Below are 19,871 nucleotides of genomic sequence, written 5' to 3' on the forward strand. Positions count from 1 at the left end.
GCAGTAGTTTGGGCCAGATTTTGGCAAGTCTGGCACTGCCCTTGGCGCTCCCCCAACACACACACACTCTTGGGGAGGGACGGTACGTTAGAGGGACAGCCACAGCGCCTTGGAGTGGGCAAAATACGCATGTGGTTCAAACCGTTCAGCTGAAAGACGTGCAGCCAAGGCATGACCGGCTGGCAGCAGCTGTGTGATGCGCAGAGATTTTCGGACCTTCATCCTCCCCCTCGCTGGGTATGGCCGTGCGCTCTCTCTGGCAGCCTGGCAGCCCGTAGTTCATGATGTGCATGTTGCGTGGTGGTACAACAGATCCAGCACTGGCTGACTTGCCTCTTCCAGCGGTGGTCTGATGAGTTCAAACCAAATGCAGGTGCTGAGATTTGAAGGCACTTCTAGACAGACTGAGTGAAATGTGTATTTAGTCTGATGAATCACACCTTGAACGCTTGTTACCCACATGGGTGGGTCAAAGCCATGGGCTCTCACTAAGGTCGTTAATGCAATGTGAGTGCACCTTGTGAAGCACCGACTCCAGGTCCTGGATGCGCCAGGGGAGGGAATGTCTGACCGAGGGAAAGCTCTCAGCATTGCATGAAGAGCCTCATTACAAGTGGAGTTTTGTCCATTTGTAATTCTGGGGCAAATGGTATGAATACATAAATGCTGCTTTGAAAAGTTTCAAACTCTGACCCCCCTCCACTACACCGATTTATTTTTCCAAATTACTGCATTATACAGCAAAAAAGGCTTTTGACATGTATACGCACACACTTACTACCTTGACACTAAACAGATCAACAAGCCACTGTGTAATAATTTTGATGCAATCAAATAGATACTTCGGTAACTACAGTCTGGAATAAAAGACATTATTTATTATACATATTGTAGTAGTTCGTAAAGGCCTCAGAAGCATCAGGACACATTGTACCAGATACCGTAAAGACACAGCACAGTTCAACGCAAATGTGTCTGAACTTTCACAAAAGGTGTCTGACTCCCACAAATGAAGGCTGCTCTTTCTTCAGTGGCTTTCCAAGGACCTTTCCTCCCCATCAGTAGGAGAACCAGCAAGTACCAGTTCTAAAAGCTTCTTTTAAAAAAATTATTTATTTATACACCTATTTAGATATGCAGTGATTTTAAATCAGCCACTGGATACCACCAGGCATCTGTACTGCATTTGTTCCAGTTGCTACATGAAAGTTTGCATATTCGCAGTACTCATCTTCTAAACATACTTAGTACCTCAGTAATCCTAGGAGAACACATAATGTAGGCATGTTAATTAACCTTAAGTCAGTGAATAACATAAACCAGTGCATAATTAAATTGCCAGACTTGATTCTCTTTCCTGCATGCTCTTAACAGTTTCACATGACAAATTGTCCACATCTAAACTACGCTGACAGAACAAGTAATACACATTCTAATTAGACCACTTTATTAAATCAAATTGTGTTGCTAAGTACGTCTGTGCAGGTTGCACGGGCTTCAATGTAAACTGCACAAATGATGATAAAGTCTCTCAATAAAGCACTTCCGATCATTAGATTTCAAGGAGCGTTATCGGAGGGCTAAGTCCCATTCTTCCCATTAGGGTGATAAGGAAACTGAGACCACAGAACACCTCAGAGTCAAATTAAAAGAATTTGGCCTCTCGAGTCCCGCTCTAGAGGACCAAGTTTGGTCTAATTAATCAAGTACTACGCATAAAACAAAGAAACGTGTTCCAGTAGAAGCCCCCATCATTCATCCCTCTATCACCATCACTGCTGCTCAGCATTACAGTGGGAACAAACAGAAGCACATCATCTTACAGCGGGTCTATTGCCACAATGACACATTAGCAGAAGGATTTACAGACATGTTTGCTTATGAAATAAAGGTCTGCATGTTCAGAAATGCAAACGTTTTCTCTGTACAGGAGCTACAGACCAGAGAAAGCTGCTCCCTGAAAGCTGTGTAGAACTCAGGAACGTAGTTAGGGTATCTGTGACTATTAGCTGCCATCCCCCCCCCCAAAATATCAGAAACTACAGTGAATACACAGCTGCCACTAAGTGCAGACCACAGTGACAGGCTCGTGTAGCAGCTGCACTGAGGTCCTGAGCAACTCCTCAAAATAGCGGTAGAGCAATGCCATGAAAAAGGAGAACTGGACACATTTACTTAGCCTTTGTGCAAAAATCAACATTTGCGTCTCAGAGGCAAATCTTGGCCCCAGTGAAGCCAGTAAGTGTTTTGCTAATGATGGAAATTGGGTCAGGATTTTAATTCAGATTTTACTTTCAAATTTATTTCAAGAAAGATTTGCTCTGTGAAAAGTTGAGTTGATCAAGGCAGGCAGATTTGCGGTTTTCTGTATCCACAGAACCCGCATGAAAGCTTTTCTTAGAATCGTGGTGCTTTGATTTTACTTTTTGGTAGCTTGGGTGCTACGTTGTTTTGGAACCACATGAAGCTGAAGATAACACCCATCGTCTTTGGGAGAGTCTCATCATAAGCAAACTTCATGGAGTCTTCTAAAGGTATTTCTACAACTTCAATCAGCTCTCCTTCTTCAGGCTGGCCACCTCCTTCACTAGTTCTCATCTGGTCTGTTACTTCTGCATAAAATACCGTCTGCCTAGAACCTGTCACACCAACTCCAGACCTGGAAAAAAACAGAGAGGAAACTTTGTTTTAGATAAAAATAAGGTAGTTAGGAACTAGGAATGGAAACCTGGGTCCTTAACTTGTGTCACTAAGCAACATCAGAACGCATGTCCTTACTCTCTGCTAATGTCATTTAGAACCTATAAATGGAATTTCATTAATACAGAAATTGATTGCAACTGTCATGCAGAAATGCCAACACTTTTGAATACAGTTGCATATAAAATGGATCTGTCTTCAAATATATTCTGCAACTTTGGAAAAATGTTAGTTTGGGAGAAAATAAAAAAAATAGTTTTTGAATTGGTGAACTGTTGTTCTACGTATACTGAAGTCAACAGAAGCTTTTTCAACTGACCTCAGTGAGAGCTGGACTGCATGATGACTCACAGAGATTTACAAACAACAGAACGAAGCTCCTCAGTGTATCTGCATGCTATCATGCTACATTTGCTTGCTTGTTTCTACACAAATATTTAGATTTTTTTACTCTTAAGAAGATTATGTCCATTCACAGCTGGAGTCTTCTACTCATGGACTGGATAGGTACAAGAACAGAAAGGCAGCCTGAGAGTCTTTCTCTATCCTTCCTGAACTTTAGCCTTGACCCAAATGGACCACTGTAAGCACGCATGTATCTGAAGTAATTCAGTCTCCCTGCTAAATTTGCTACAGTGGATTTAGCTGAGGATATTTCAGATTATGTAGTCTTTCTTCAGCTAGACCGCTTGCTGTGTATTATACTTCTTATTTGTTAATCCTCTATTTCCTTAGGACTATTTCATTTAGGTATTATTAAATAAGGGATAAGTACATAATCCACTCATTTAGTCCTTCCAAGAAAATATTCACATCGTAATCACAACTTCTTCATTTCACATGATTACAAGCGACTTTTCACATTGAATCTGGATCCAAAGTTCACTGAAACTATGAATGAGGCATTAGGGCAAGCTGAAAAATTAGCTTCCATATTATTATACATACAGAGGATTCTAAGATTTGCAGCAGCGTTATGATCTTAGAATGTATATCCATACTTACTCAACCATTAGTCAACTAAATCTTTCAGTTAATCCAGCATACATCACACCCCATAGCAGGAATTAATACTTTGTCTCTCAGTTTTCTAAGAACACTGGCAAATATTTTGTTTGGAGAATTAATAGTGATTATTGAAGTTGGTTCCTTACATCAATATACACTCTTTTTTTAAACACAGAATAGGGAGTGAACCAGCAAATTCTTTTCCTAAAATTACTTCTGATACATTCTGTGCCTTCGGACAAGATGTTTCACCCCTCCAGGATCATTCCTGTATATCTAAGAAGAGAAACCAGATCAAATGCCTTCTCAGGACTCCCTGTGCCATGCTCCCTTTTCCCTTCTCCGACGAGAAGCTGCCTGGAAGAGTAATGCAGTTCGCCAGCCATGCTGCCACTCATCTCACCTCAACTGAAGATCCAACCAGCAGACAGCACAACACAAACGCAGTCGTTGAAAGCAGCAGGAGTTGCACACTGGGCCCACCATGCTGGCTTAATCATTCTGATCTCATTATAAAAGTAAGGTAGATTCATTTTTTATCAAGTTGCTATCAGCAACCAGCTCGCAAAAGCTGGAATGCCATTTTTTATGCTCATGTGCTATCAGTGCCCTTTCTGCCATAAGGATGATGGCACACTTTACTAGATTCCCTTTGTGTTAAAATACAATGTATTTTTCTTGGTATTCTCAAGCACTAATATATAATGTTAAAAAGCAACACTGGAAATGAAATACTGATTAAGAGCAAACAGATCTACTTCACAATCCATCATGGCTGGCTATTTAAGCTGTAGTCATTCAGTGAACAGTCTCCCTCAGCTTAGTCACCTTGATATCTGTCACTGACCACTGACCCGTGTGCTACCCACTCCTCACTATCGTAGCTATGTCCACTGGAAAAAGCCTCACTGAGAGAACGTATTTGTGATGGAATAGTAGATTGTCCATTTTTTGTTCCCTCTTTTCTTTCTTTTCTGGTGTGAGGAGGCAGAAAGGATTTTTTTTTTTTTAATCAACTCGAGATCCAGATCTGTTTTTCTCTATATATAGTGATTACTCGTTCTTCAATTGTTTCTGCAAGAATTGCATTTTTAGTAATTAAATAAACATAGGAAGCCTGGGGTTCAGAGATTGTTTTTTTGGTAATTGATAATAAGAATAAAAAACACACGTTAATTTATACTGTAAAATTTGCAAGACAAAGAATGCAGCTTGCTAGTCACCACAGGTACCATGAAAAAACACAGGACTATGCATAATATATTTGATGTTCGATTATTTCTGATGAGTATCAAGTCTGAGCTTCATCTGGGGTGCCCCACTGGAGAATGAAAATGATCCTAAATTGAGTATACCCACATGCACTTGATATTATGTAAAGGTTATATACAAAAACATAGGGACTTTATTTAAGAAGCCCTTCTATAAGAACATTCTGGCTTGATTTACAGCATAATCTCCTTCTATACTACCTGTGACCATTTACTTATGAAATAGCTGCAGCTGTGGAAATCCCAGGAGTTCACTTTCCACACATATTTTCTTTAAAGTAAAGGAAAACTGCTTCCCGAGGTGCTACACTGTAAGATTCAGTTTCTTGCCACTGTAGCTCAAATAGCATGGAGTGGTTTCAATATGCTGTTATTTCATTGTATTTACTCATACGATACTTCTATTAAATCAATGTTTCTCTTCTTATGAACTAAATACATCAAGAGTGGCTACTACACTGAATATACTTTAAATGATGAAAGCACTGGACATCAATGTCTTTCCTTTGTTATGATGCCCAAAGTTATGGAATTTCTTCACGTATACTGGCATATAATTTGCCACGGAAACCAACAAAAAATTTGCAACAACACATATTCAAAGGAGGACATACCCACATGTTCATTCTTCCTTATTTGATTACCTAACTTATCTTTCTCTGGTGCAACTTTGCCACGAGTTATTAATTAAGAACTAATAAAAACTTCCAAATGAGCTATAAATAAAATCAAAGAGTGCTGGTATTAATACTCCTGTTATTCTATTCTACTCTTTCCTCCCCAAAACTACAAATTTAACATTTCTAAGACTACTTAGAATGACCTCATTATTTAGATGGGTGACTTTGGAGATTATTGAATGACATTATTTATAAACATATTCACTGCTTTTATTTATTGTCTAACTAAATGTCCATTTCAATGATTTCAGAAAGAAGTTGAAAGATACAGGAATATACTTTAATTCATAAAAAAGGCATATTTCTTACCTTTTTTAATTTGATATTTCTTTCTCTAAATGCTCTAGCTTACTCTGCCAGTTGATCATTTTTGCATGGATCCATGTGAGATGCCCTTTACTAAATTAAATATTCTCCAATATTGCTACTGCTGTCTTTCACAACATTTCCAGACTCTTAGATATTAACGTATCCTGCCTGTCCTTAGAAAATTGTCCAAAAATCAATGCTATTGACATTTCATTTGTCTTAGTACCTTTTATTTTTATAGAAATCAAAAGTTAGCAGGTTTGTTGCTTTGAAGCTGTTCCGAGCCTCCATGTGGTCGAAGTAATAAAGTGTTTTAACACATACCCTTGGAAAATGTGTATACATTTCAGTGATTTTGGGTACGGGGGCTGGAGGAGGAAGAGAGCAGAGAGGGAGAAGGTGGGTCTGAGTGGTAAATGGGCAACAGGCAGCTATTATGTTTTCAGTATGCTTTCACGTTTATCTGTCACTAGGAACTTCCTATGCTTTTGTATACTTACTTGCACTTTCTGAGTATGATGTTTAAGGCATTTTGATGTGCCTTTAATCATGGTTATATTCCTTTTTCTGCTACCTTCTTCCTCTATCCCAAGTCTGTGACATATGCTTTTCCTTGCCCTAGTATTTCACATTACAAATAAAATGCTTTTGCCATGGTCTGAAATGAGTCACCTATTAACAGATTACAGCTATATTCATTAGCTTTGCATCTGTGGAAATCACAGGGGTCAGCACACCCGAACTGCAAATGATGAGTTTCACCCTGGGAAAACCACCTTCCTGATAAAGGTGTCTCTCCTTCCCAGTACAAGAGAGGCTTGGTTTGGGGGAGGGCAAGCAGGGTCTGAACTCACAGCACCGGCCCACGGTGAGACTTCGGGCTTCAGTCTCACTCCACGGGTTTAGCACCATGTTGCCCAGACCAGGCATGTCATGGCTCATACTGACCCAGACCTACTACGCCTGGCTTGACCTAGCTGATTGTTCCAGGTGTATTTTGACGTGTCTGTACAGTGCTTGACTCTTACTTACCACTGTGGGACAAATGCAAATGATCTATACAAAACACAGCTCTGTTTTCCTCGTCTCTTTATCATGAGGATCAGTTTCCTCTGAGAAGTTTATAGTTGTTTCAATTAACAGCTCCATGGCTGACAAATACTCTTTGTCAAATCATTAGAGCTTAAGTTCACAAACCCTGTAACGTCAACAGAGAGAGATTTTTAAAACCAAAAGTCTACTATCACTAAACTTTTAGCGTTGCTTCAGAGACAGTTAGAAACTTCCATTACCTTTGACAACAGCAAGTCTAAGAATGTAAGCATGTCAAAGTAAGGATACCAAAGTGGTATGGTTTTCATCACAATAGTAACTTAAATGTAAGTTTAACACATCAAAACAAGATTGTATGCTGCATTCCCATATTTCATTTTAAATAAAACACTCAAACACTGTGATTAAGTCATGCTATGGCTTTCAGAGCTGTGGGCAACACACTTGTAGGCAACAGCACAGTGGAGAAGCAGTTTCTGCAAAACGACTGCAAAGTGCCTCTCCTCACCTCCTGCCCAGGGGTGGGACTGGCTGGCACAACGAGGCTGTAACTAGAGTATTTTCTATCTACTTCCTTCTTAGACCAGGGAAAACACAAGAGACAGATTGTCACTCCAATCTGTTTTTGAAACACAGCAATAGCAGCTATCACAAAGCCTTTGTTTAACTCTTCCCTTTTATTAAATGCATGAGGAAATACATAGCACATGAAATAGAGCTCACAAAATGGGACTTTTCACTTGTCATATCTAAGTTCATAAGCATAAAGATACATTACAGACATATTTTTTATGACAAGTGGGTAACAGTATCTTACTGCTTTAAAAAAAAAAAAGTTTAGTAGTGCCTAAACGCCACAAGTGAGATTGAGTCCACCTTATATGTTTGCCGACGCTCAGTAACAGTGAGTTTCTTCTTCAAACTGAATGTGTGTGCACACGTGTGCGTGTATGCACATGTGCACATTTGTAAGCAGGGTCGACATTCAGAGCATGTACTCAAGATTAGCTTTGCCTTCTTCTCATGTCTGGGTGCTCATCTATGCTAACCAATTATTACATTCATAATTATTACATTCATAAATATTACAATTTTAATTTGAAGGAACAAATACGTATGAGAAAATAAACAATATCTTATACTCTACTCCTCTGCTGCAACGTAGGGAACAAATGAATTGACTTATCATTGTGAAGTCTTATTAGTTTACCTCAGATTTCTGACAGGCAGCAATTAAAAGCTAAATTTCTCATCATTTCTTAACATTAACAAATATAAAATCTATAAACAATCAACATTTACCTGTTCCTATCAACACAGAAATCTATTTTTTGGTTTTAATCTGGCATAGTTAATGTGAAAATTCCTAAATGCAATATATTCTTTTATAAGATGTAAGCCATCTGGATGCAGAATTTGGGTATATAGTGAATACATAATTCATGTTTACAAATAAATGTGACACAAATCTCTATTATTTATGCTGAAATCAAGATCTATTTAGGCATGCAACATGTAAACTGATGAACAGTGACATGCAGCTCCTATTGTCCCTTCTTAGGACCTTTGTACAGTTCTGACATTATAAGCAGCAGGTGCAGGAAAAAAGCAGAGAAGTAATTAACATAAAATTATATTACATTATGCCATCACCCAACAGGTGTACTAGCAGGTGATCTTTCTAATTATAATGCACTCCAACATTTTCAAGGCTATTATTCTTTCTACATAAAACCCTGTGAATACAAACCATTTTTACCTCATTGCACAGAGGCTAATAGCCATAGCACAGTAATTGGAACATCCAAAATTAATTCTCTGAATGCTCCTCTTTGTTGTATACTTTTGGAAAAAAATCAAATGTAGGAAGATTAAAGTAAGTACCTATGTTAATATAGTTAGGCCCTTAAACTAATCCATCTGATTTTCTTGCAGCGGGGCTGAGAACCTGCAGCTCCTACTGTATCCAATTCTTAGCCAAGAGTTTATTACAACCTCTGGGAGAAAATAAAGACGGAATGAAGGGAAAAGGAAGTTGAACCAGAAGCTCTGGTTCAACTTTATCCTGATACTCTGAGGTGTTATTTAAATCCACATAATCTTATAAATATTCTCCAAGAAGACCAAAATTTTCAAGAATTAAAAGAAAATACTGTAAGTTGCAATGGTAATAACGTCTTTAACAACAACAACAACATATTTCCCTGCCGCTGTCTTGTAAGGAAACAACACTCAAGGAAGATAGCTGGAAGTACTTCAACCTAAGAAACTAACTCACAGCTGAATTTCATATGGGATTCAAACTGAAAACTGCTGGGATACCGTGACAGATAGAAAATTCATTATATCTCATATATGAGTAAGTCCAAAGTCGTTCACTTACAAAATTTTGCATTTAGGAAAAAAAAAACCTGAAGGGAAGCTCACAGATTCCTTTTAGAGCTTTTAAAAATGAACAATTTAACTGGCAACCATTTTCATGAAGCCTCAGTTTACAATTATACTACTATGGCATTAGCTTCATTTTATTATTGAGCTAAATGGTTCCTTTACACCCGTCACATCTACCATCTATGCTATTTTTGACTGAGGCCATACATATAGTTGACAAGAACTCAACACACCAGTAGGCATCAAAACTTTCAGGAAGCCTCCAAAAGTGGAATAGCTGCTGCCAGAATAGAAACCCAACTTTTTGTAATACCAAAATAAGGTTACTTATTGTACACCAAGCACAAAAGTAGCAGTTTGTGTAGCTATGATGAGAAGAGGAAACTCGCCACATAGGTTGCAAACAATACAGATTTTTTCAGAATGATTCCTTCCTCTATCTACACAGCAAAATGAACCATCTGCATTTAAATTCACCTTCTGGCTGGCATTTTTCTGTAATAGGAACAGATATTTCTGATTCTTCAAAGTGTGATTCCTCTGACCTCCTCCAGTCAAGTCCCTCTTCATATGTTTGTCTTTCTCGTTATCCACCCCCAATCCAGTCTCCTTCATTCACCCATGCCATACTGTCCTCCTGCTGCTGGAACAACTTGTTCCAAAGACTCTTACTCAACTAGCGTAAATTCCCCAGCTCCTGGCTTTTTTGCTGATTTCTCACTGACTCCACAGCTACTCTGTGGATCATTCAAGGTAATTAAGTCTGAGATCTGCGTAATTCAGTGCCTGACTTCTATCTGATGAGTATCATGACACAGGGGCTTTGACAGAGCTTAAGAATGGGGTCCAATGGCTTATTTGTATGTGCTTTTGCAGTATCTGTAGCAGTATTGTAGTTAATCTTTTCTGGTTAGCTGAGAAACACACACAAAAAAATTCCCCCAAAACCACTGCTGCAGGCCCTGATAATAAATGAGAAAAAAAAAAGCTATCTTCAGATTATGTCCAATCTTTACTGATCCCACTGCTTGAGAACAGAGCAAAGTTCTGCTTGAATACAGTCTACGTACTTTCCTCATTTCGTTAAAGAGAATTCTTCTGCACCACAATGAATGTACTTTCCCCAGGTCCATTTAGTTCTCAGCCCATGTTTTTTCTCAGCATTGTTCCTTCATCTCTTCTTCCTCTTCTTCTACTTGAGGATTTTCTGTTCCATTTTTCCCCTTAGTCTAAGTTCTCCCTACGCATTGTCCATGCCCTCCCCTCCTTAATCCATTAGCCGCAGAACCGTATTGACCTCCCTAGCCAAAACCGTTTCTCCCTTTACATTTGATGTGTCTTCTGCTTTCCATGTCCTTCTGTCAGGTCTAGCTCAAGTCCTGTTTTTATTCTAGTCAGGCAATTTCCTTCTCATGACCACGATTCCAGAAAGGGGTGTCATTAGGAATACAAGACAACTCCTTGCTTTCAGACCAAAGGGTGTCACAACACAGAAACCCTTGTTTGTACGAAAGCCTTTTCACCGTGCACAGAACTCTGAGTTTTTGTCTACAAAAATCTAATAGACTTAACTCAGTAATTATTAATTATAGTTATCTAAATATTTTAATGTGGTTTTATTTGCATCAAGAAAGGAATAACAGCTAACAGATTTGTCAGGAATATATCAAGTGCAGTCAAACAAATATCAGCTATAATAAGATAACAGGTCTTGTGGATAGGGGCAGCAACACAAGCAATACCACTTCAGTTTATCAAGGCTTTGAACGCTATCTAATGTGACAGTTTCAATAAGAAGTTAGGAGATCATGATATACTTAGAAATAAAAAAACCTGTGAAATAGGTGCAAAACTAGTATGAAAATGGTACTCATGGAATGCATATCACTGTCAAATTGGAAATACAAACTAAATTGGATACCACTGGGGACTATCCTCCATTCAATATAATTCAATATTTTGTTTTAGGACTTGTATGTTGAAATACGGACTGCAGGTAGCAAAGCTGAGATAGATCATTTGTAAGAATGCTAGAGATGAATATTAGAATTCAAAATCATCCTAAAAACTTGGAGAAATGGCCTGAAAAAAACAGGATGCAATTCAGTAAAGGCAAGTTCAAGGCTCTGTGTTCAGGCAGCTATAACGAACAGCACAAATACAGACAGGAGGTGAATGACAGTGCAGTACTGCTGCAGAAAACAGTTTTGAGATAGGGGAGGCATTGTGAACCATAAGTCAACAACATAATGCCACTGCAAAGAAGGCAAACATCATACTACAGCATACAAACAAAATCATCTGTAAGACTAGGGAAATAATGCTTCCACTCTATCTGACACTGGTAAAGCCCCCGCTAAAAAACTGTGCTCCACTTTGGGCACTACGTTTTTAAGAAATATGCAGACCAGATGGAGAGAAAGCAGAGGACAGCAGAAGGAATGATCAGACATCTAGAAAACATGGTCTAAAGAGAAATTTTAAATCAACTAAGATAGTTTTGCATAGGCAAAAATAAAATAAAGGGGAGACATGTTCAAACAAATACATGGAAGGTGCAGAAGTACTTCATGTCCACTGGGAACAGGGTAGTAAGTCTCAGACTTGAAGCAAAAAAAGGGAAATTTAGGCAAGACATGAGGAAAAACTTGCTCATGGTACAGATAGTTAGACACTTCAGACATAATGCTGAAACCCCCCAAGAGAGGCTATGAAAAGATCAGATTTTAGAGAAAGCACAGATGCACATTTGTCAGAAGTGATTTAAATCCAGCTGAGCCTGATCTTTGGAAGAGGAGCAGTCTAGATGAGATCCTCCCAAAATTCCTTCCAATTCTGTTTTCTCAGGCTTCTCTCTGACCTGATGCACTGGATCAATAAATAACATAGAGCAACTACTACATGGATCACTGGGAGGGCAGATAACAGTAGAAGTGCATGATGTATTGCAAGTATTAACAGCATGCATAGGCATTAATGTAATGCTTTATGTCAATGTTTTGTATGGACAGTCACAGCATGAAACAGCAGCATAAACCATTTGGAAAAACCTGTTACACTTAGAAATAGCCCAGAAATTCTTATATGTAATATAGCCATTATGGAAAAAATGTCCTTAGCAGACCATGTGGGAACCAATTACTTCCTATCTTTGCATCAAATCCTCAAGGATCAGACAGATATGCCCATCTTTGGCTGACGGAAGAAGAACAGGACACTCCCAATAGGAAGACCAGAACATTTAGAATAAAATTCTAATACAGAGCACAGGAAGTCCAACAAAAGAAACTGTAAAATACCATCTTTGAGGCTTCAACCTTTCATACTAATCTAAAAAAGTAAATACTATACAGGCCCTTCTGACTTCAGCATGGACCTCCGTGGGCGGAAAGCTGTGCCCACATAGACAAAGCAGGATTGGGGAATTAACATATTAAGTGCCCTTTGCATGGGTCTCAACAGAGAAAACTCCAATTGTATTCTCTCTTTGCAAGTCAGTGCACTTAAAAACAAAAAGCAACTGAAAGAACAACAACATGTAAGATACAAAGACATTTATTAACCAAAAAACATACGGTGTTTTAGCCAGGTGTAAATCGTTAATGTTGAGTCAAACTTCTACACTGAAGCTACAAACTCTACAGCTACAGAAATTATATTCTACTTTTCCTGTTTTGTGTTTTTATACACATACATACGTACACGTACATATGTATATATCTGCATGCTATAGCCCGTCAGTGTCACCCAACCTATGAAATTCTATAGACAGCTTTTGCTCATAAATCTAGAAGGCACTTTTTCTTTCAGTAGAACGAACCCTTAATCTAGTGTCAAGGAGTTGTAAAAGACAGCTCCTGTGATTCACCCCCTCCCCTCAACAGAAGCACTGCTTGTTAATCCAGCAGGAAATAACATTTGCCAGGATTGACAGCTGTGGATTTGTATTCAATTCCCAAATTAAAAACCAATGACAGGGCCTAGTTCAATGGAGATGTCAAGCAAAATAAAGAAAGTAAAAAACCTGCTGCTTTCTCTGTAAAATACAAACATACATGCATTTTGGATAACAATACTAAAAGCTGGGAAGGAGATATAATAGGATTAAAGCTGTGTGCAAAGTTTCTCCTGAGGGTTTTTTGGTTTTTTTCCCCTCCAATAACTCACATTTTGTATTTTTCCTCTTACATATTAAGTTTTCCTCTTACTCCTAATATATGTTTTAAAACATGTTAAAAATCTATTTCAATAACTATTTGAAACCCTGCAAAAATATAATGTAAAATTTTTCATAGTCAAATCAGCAAAATCTTCATATATAACATTAATTATTGTCCAATTCAAAGAAGGCTTAATTACAGTCCAAATATTATGAAGAGATCTAATGACACAGGTTCTCACGCTTCTGCAAAATTGTGCTAATGGCAAATCAGAGTGCATCTTGGGCAGCTTCTATTGTTAATCAGAATAAGAATCAGAGATGGAAAACGCCTGACACAGTAGAGACGGGCTGTTTTCTAGTGCTGTAACAAACTGCTCTGAAGAGCCCAATGCAACTTTTCCCAGTTCTAATAGTCTTTGGAATAAATCACAACAGTATCATTCTTACTGGTAATTCAATCCCATAATTATGAGTTTATAATTCCTTAAGTCTCTGTAAATACTCCTCTCACTTGCTGAAAATTACACGTTTCATATACTTTCAGATGTCCATGTTCCTCCAACGCACTGCTTAAATAAGGGAACAGGGAACATTAATTTACATTCAGGCCACTTCAGCCATCTGTGAAACAACAAAATGCAAAGTGTTTTAACTTACTGCTATTTACCTGTACGAAGTGATCCTCCTTAGGTCTGTAACGGGAACACGATAGCCACACTCTTCTAAGACTTCCCCACATGCAATTTCTTCTAAAGAAAGGTCTGGTTTGTCTACAATGCCAGCACAGAGTTCATAGGTCACTCCTACCACAGCAGGTAAGGGATCCTCTAGATGAGAGAAGCTCTCCTTGTCCTGATTCTGAAAGACTTGAGGATGATGCCTTTCTACTTCACACATGTAAACAGCTTAAAAAAAAAAAACCAACACACAATAGAAAAAGAAACAAGGGGGGGGGGGGGGATGATGTTAGTTTATTCATATTAAATAGAAAAAAAGATGGTACACAAATTTTGCCTGGAAATTTATAACCATCAGAGTACTTGAGAGTAACAAGGAATTCAGTTGTGTTATCTGTCAAAATTATGACACACTAAAATTGGAATTTTAGAGAACAAAGGTTCTCTTGCCATTTCTGTAAAATTATTCTTTAAACTCTATTTGTGCTTACATCACTTGGAATGAAATCATGTACACATTAAAATAAATAAAAATAAAAAAAGGAAGCTAGTTCATCCAAGAAGTCTAAGTCCCAGAAGCGCCATACAGCTTCCATTTGTTGGGCAATGCGGATATCAGGATTTAATTTAAAGTATGCAGTTATCTTGCAGGAAAGTTGGGTTGCACATTATGTACCATGTGCACAATGATGAGTCTTTCAGCCTGTCAACTCAGCTGTTATTTAGAAAGGGTATGAAAAGCATGTATGTTTGTTTGAAAAAAAAAAAATCCTCTTTTGAACATACAGTTCCTTGCACAGATTCCTGTGTGGAGTCTGAAAAAGACTTCTTGAATTAATCTACAAACAGCTGCCACTGTAATGCACTCCTAAAGAAAGTGCAAATGCCAGATTTTAGTCCTTATTTAAGCAAAACCTCTCACTATTGTCAACAGAAATTTTGCCTGAGTGAGAACTGCAGGACTGGACGTTAACACATGAAGAATCACTACTGACAATTCCAAATCATTGTAACTTTAACTTACAGGTATAATCCCACTTGTTTCTTCTTTGAAATTTCCTCATGTCCATCCCCTTGCTTTTCATGAAAGGTTACCATGAGGGTGTTATAAAACACCCTGAATAAAACTATTTTAATATTTGAAATTATTTTTATTTCATTAAAATATTTTACACGCATATTTCATATACACGTAACATGGTTTTCAAATGAGCTTATCTTTTATTTCCCATTCTAAATCTTGCAGAACTGGTATATAAAAGAGCTCAAGTTTACTGGACAATTTTTTGTTCTTCCAGTTACTGAATTCAGCTTATTATTTCTTAAAACTGTGATATTCAACAAGGTCTCTAGAGAAATGTTGTCACATAAAAGTAAACTACCACAGTGACTTCTCAAGCACTTGGTCTCTGAGGAAAAGTCTACACCCCAGAAATTTGTGCCTAGGCTCCTTCTGCAGTGCTTCTTGCGACACCTCAGAAGTGTAGTATAGCAAGATCAGCACTTGAAAGGGACATGTCTACATCAGTCTATTGTCCAAAACCTAACCTTTCTCCAGAAGTTAAAACTTTCAAAGCTGTTTGTAGTAGGTACATCTAGGCCTTTCAGATTGAAACAGTTAAGGAAAGGAGCCTCTGTTTCTTACTTGAAAGAGCTCAGTTTTCTTTTTAAAATGCAGCATGAAGGCAGCAAAAAAAAAATTCAGACTCTGAGGGACAGATCCTTGAAAGGTGTCCATTGTCATTATTCCAAAAACTTCTAAAAGCTATGACAATTATCATAAATGACAACTACCTCCAAGATCTCTCTGAGATGAGCCAAGTACTTTTAAGGTTTTATTGCTTTTAGTATTGACATATCCATATCAGTAAATACGAAAAGGAACAACACAGGCATCCCACTAAAGGACTTGGGCATCAAAACAGGATGCAGGTAAGAGTGTGGGGTATAGAAATATGAAACTGTGATTAAAGTAACTCTCTGTTACAAGTCTGTTGAATGCCTGAAACCCATCCTGTCATTCCAGCAGGCACCTGCCGTCCTCCTTCTCCCTCAGCACAACTGGGCTCCACGTAGATCAAAACCTACACTCCCAGAAGGACCTAATCCAGCAGTCCTCTTCAGAGCAAAGTCCTGCAATATGCCAACACTTAAAGCCCAGCAACAGCTTTTCTCCGTAGATAAGGAAGAAAAGAAGCGGTACCAGCCACTTCTGTAAGAGAGTCCTAATATTTGAGCATTCACCAAGGAGTCGGAGCATGAATTCAGTATCACCAGGCTCGCAAAGATTCAAACTCAATTTATCTCTCATAGAAAAGGAAAGCCTAGAAAACCAAGCTGCCTGCTCATATCAGGGAACAGAGGAGTCCCCCATACCTCTCTGAAGGTGCAAAATTGACTGCACAAGTGATGCACCGGGGGAGATAAAGTACCGAATGGAAAAGCAGTCTGTGGCCTATTGCGCACACTATCAGTGCGCTGTGGCCTAGCGCACACTCTTCGGAAGTAAACCTGTGACTCTCCTCTTCCTCGTCACAGGTTGTCAGCTTATTGCAAATGCAGAAAGAGTTTGGAGAGCAGAAACTAGAAGCAAGAGCTCAGCTCCCAGCACAGTCACCCACCCACTAGTCCTGTGTCTGATTGCTTGTCTTCCAATGGCTTATACTACTTTGGTCAGAAACTGCCACTTCATCATCACTGGGCTGTCTCCTCCATCATCAGATGGACACACGCGATGAGCAGCAGCACAGTGAGGACTCAAACAACCATCTAGTCCTCATTAAACATCTTGACTAATTACCCCAGAGCCACTCAGCTGTAAGAAGTCTCAGAGTGGAAGCTCCAGCAGAACTGATGTACTTGCCTTCCTTTCTGCAAAGCTGGGACAAACGATAGATGGCTCAACCAAACTCATCAAATAAGATCATAACTGTTATTCAAAGCAGCCTTATTAGATGACTCATACAGGGACTTGTTTGCTATCCCTAACGAGAAGAAAACAACAGTACGGACTGAGGGGTTAGTGGGGTTTAGCTGACTGGGGAACGTGCTAGCTTTTCGTTAAACTTCTGATTTCTCTTTGTTTGCACCGGTGTTTTGTACCTCCTGAAACAGAACATGGCTTATGATTCAAATCTTTGATACTGTTTAACTCAATGCAAAAACAAACATCACAATCCACTGAAAGGTCATCATACTTACAGTGAAAAAACCAGGGCACATGTTCATAGGTCCTAACCCTAGCCTTTCCCAGGAACATATTATTTTATTATATTTGAAAACGTGTGGTCAATTGACTACCAAAATGAGCATTGTCCAAGACCTTTGCCAATCAGTCACGGGTGAGGAACTAATATGGAAACTACTGAGATATACATGTAACTTTCTTCTCTCTGTTCCTTCCAAATGTGTGATTTTATGATCATTCAAGATGATCTAAGTCCACAGTACGCTGAATAATATGGTCTCGTCTGCCTCACCCTGGTTGTGTGCTCTTGCCACCCCTCAAGCCAGCACGAACTCTTTCAGGCCAGTCAGATAAGCTGCCTAATCCTCCAAATCTTCTGTTTGCAGCCATATAAGACCTCTGCTGTGGCTGCATAAGGGCTGGTGCTGCCAAAGGGAATGGAGTGGGCATGTACATGGAGGGAGGGATGACTGCCTTTACAAGCAGCACAGACTTCAACGGGAAAATCTGACCATGGTACCACACCCTAAGGAAAGGCAAGCACATATGTCAACCAGCACACGTGCGGGGGACGTGCTTGGTGAGTGAGGAGCAGCTGTTTGCTCACAAGTAACAAGCCATCACCTTCCTGGTGGGACCCTGATAGGAGCTAGCAATGAGAAAAGTCTCAGCCTTTGTTTTTGCTTTGTGGAACAGGCACCAAGGCAGACAATAACTATGGAATGGAGATATAATTATAGTGATGTGAGTAATGTCAGGGCATGGTTGTGATCACTGAACTGCTATGGGGTGTCTGACTGACCACTGTCCCTAAGGCCAGGTTTCTAAGCAGCTCCAGCCTTTGGAACAGTTTAACTCCACGAACAGTCCAGTTTTTTGAGGCAGATTTGACACTTCCATACGGATGATGTAATGAACACGTTGCTGTTCAGTACATATATATATATGCACATACATGAAGGCTTCTGCCTAAGATTGGCTCAAAGAGAGCAACAGCTATATGAGCCATTTTATTCGGCTGGCAAATAAAAGATATTGGATTACTGATAAACAAATGAACACTTTCTCTTTATAATAGTCAATATAGTGCTTCATGAGAAGTATGCACTGTCAGTATAACAGTGCTGCACAACACTGAAGAGCCTGTCAATCACTGTCAGTAAGAAAGGACAGCATGACACCACCCTAGAAAGTTTCCTATAAAGTCTACCATGAACAGTCTTGAAATGGTCTCTTAGCAACAGTCAGTGAAATATCTCGTGATTTTTTTAATTAACATGCAGAGAATATGCATTTCATTTTTAACTTCCAGAAAGTAAATATTGCTTTGAATTAAAATAACTGATACAAAACCTCAGAAAAATAATTAGTATATTAACCTAAATTCATAATAATAACTGGTAAAATGAAGCTGTCCACGTATTGATGAAAAAGCATACAGTCCTGAATTTCCCTCATTTTAAATTCCCAAGTATACAATGCACAATAACACATTTAAAAAAAAGGAATATTTAAGACCAAAAAAAAAAAAGAAATATTGTGCTTCTGCACAGAAGCTGCCTACTAAATACTAGACAGGTCAAGAAGAAACTTCAAATAAAAGCAATCTATTGCATGATCATTGTAGAACTGTTTGTAATTTCATCCAAAAGAGGACAATGACTAGCCCAAAAGCAGAATGTAAGGCTACCCCAATCATTCGTTTTATCAGTAATGGAAATTTCCCTGGTTAGAAATTCTGACCAACTGAAAAGGGTGGGCTATCATACAAAGAAACAGAACATAGAACAAAGATTTTATCACCACAGATGTACCAACTTTTAACTGCTAAATCCTTAAACGCTTGCTTCACTAGAGAGCAAAAGTAAATCTAAAAAAAGAGGATTACCTGGGCGGAACTGCTTCACCAAAACAAAACACTGCCGAGAAGTATTAAAGATCAGGATTGACACACTGAGGAAGAAGATAAAAAACAAAAGTTCAATGCTTTATGCAGGATTAATGCAGAACTATTAAACTTACATCTTGTGAATTTAATTTTAACTGCATAAATACATAGAAGATTACTAAAGCCAAAATGCAACAAGATCCTTGTCCAAAATCCATCAAGAGGGATAGATAATGGGTTGTGTTCCCAAAGCCCATGAGAATTTACCCAAAATTAAGTCACTTCTGTCTCCTGCCATGCAAAGTAAGCCACCAATCAATTCCTTCTCCCCAACAGAAAAAAAAAGTCCAACTCTAGGAACATTGCTACTAGATAGTAAAAACATGAAAAAAAGTCCTTAAAAATAAAATCATTTTCTTCCCTTATATCAGTCCCAGATTAGGATAGTCTAACTCTTAGGCACAGTCCAGTCTCATTCAGAGCCAGAGACTTCTGTATAAGCACAGAGCATCTCTTATCTGTGGCTACTTGCTGAGCTTGGGCCT

General features: G+C 38.7%; 1 protein-coding gene across 1 annotated transcript in view; it reads right to left on the reverse strand.

The window, feature by feature from the left end:
- Window positions 1-2,029: 2,029 nt before the first annotated feature.
- Window positions 2,030-19,871, reverse strand: part of NUDT14 (nudix hydrolase 14) — a 63,415-nt gene continuing 45,573 nt past the window's right edge. The window contains exons 3-5 of the mRNA XM_050897548.1: window positions 19,327-19,391; window positions 14,242-14,479; window positions 2,030-2,659 (exon numbers count right to left, since the gene is read on the reverse strand). Coding sequence (XP_050753505.1) covers window positions 2,398-2,659; window positions 14,242-14,479; window positions 19,327-19,391 — 565 coding nt within the window. The 3' untranslated portion in view covers window positions 2,030-2,397. The remainder of the gene's footprint in view (window positions 2,660-14,241; window positions 14,480-19,326; window positions 19,392-19,871) is intronic.

The sequence above is a fragment of the Gymnogyps californianus genome, chromosome 5, assembly GCF_018139145.2.
Source record: "Gymnogyps californianus isolate 813 chromosome 5, ASM1813914v2, whole genome shotgun sequence".
Taxonomy (NCBI): Eukaryota; Metazoa; Chordata; class Aves; order Accipitriformes; family Cathartidae; genus Gymnogyps; species Gymnogyps californianus.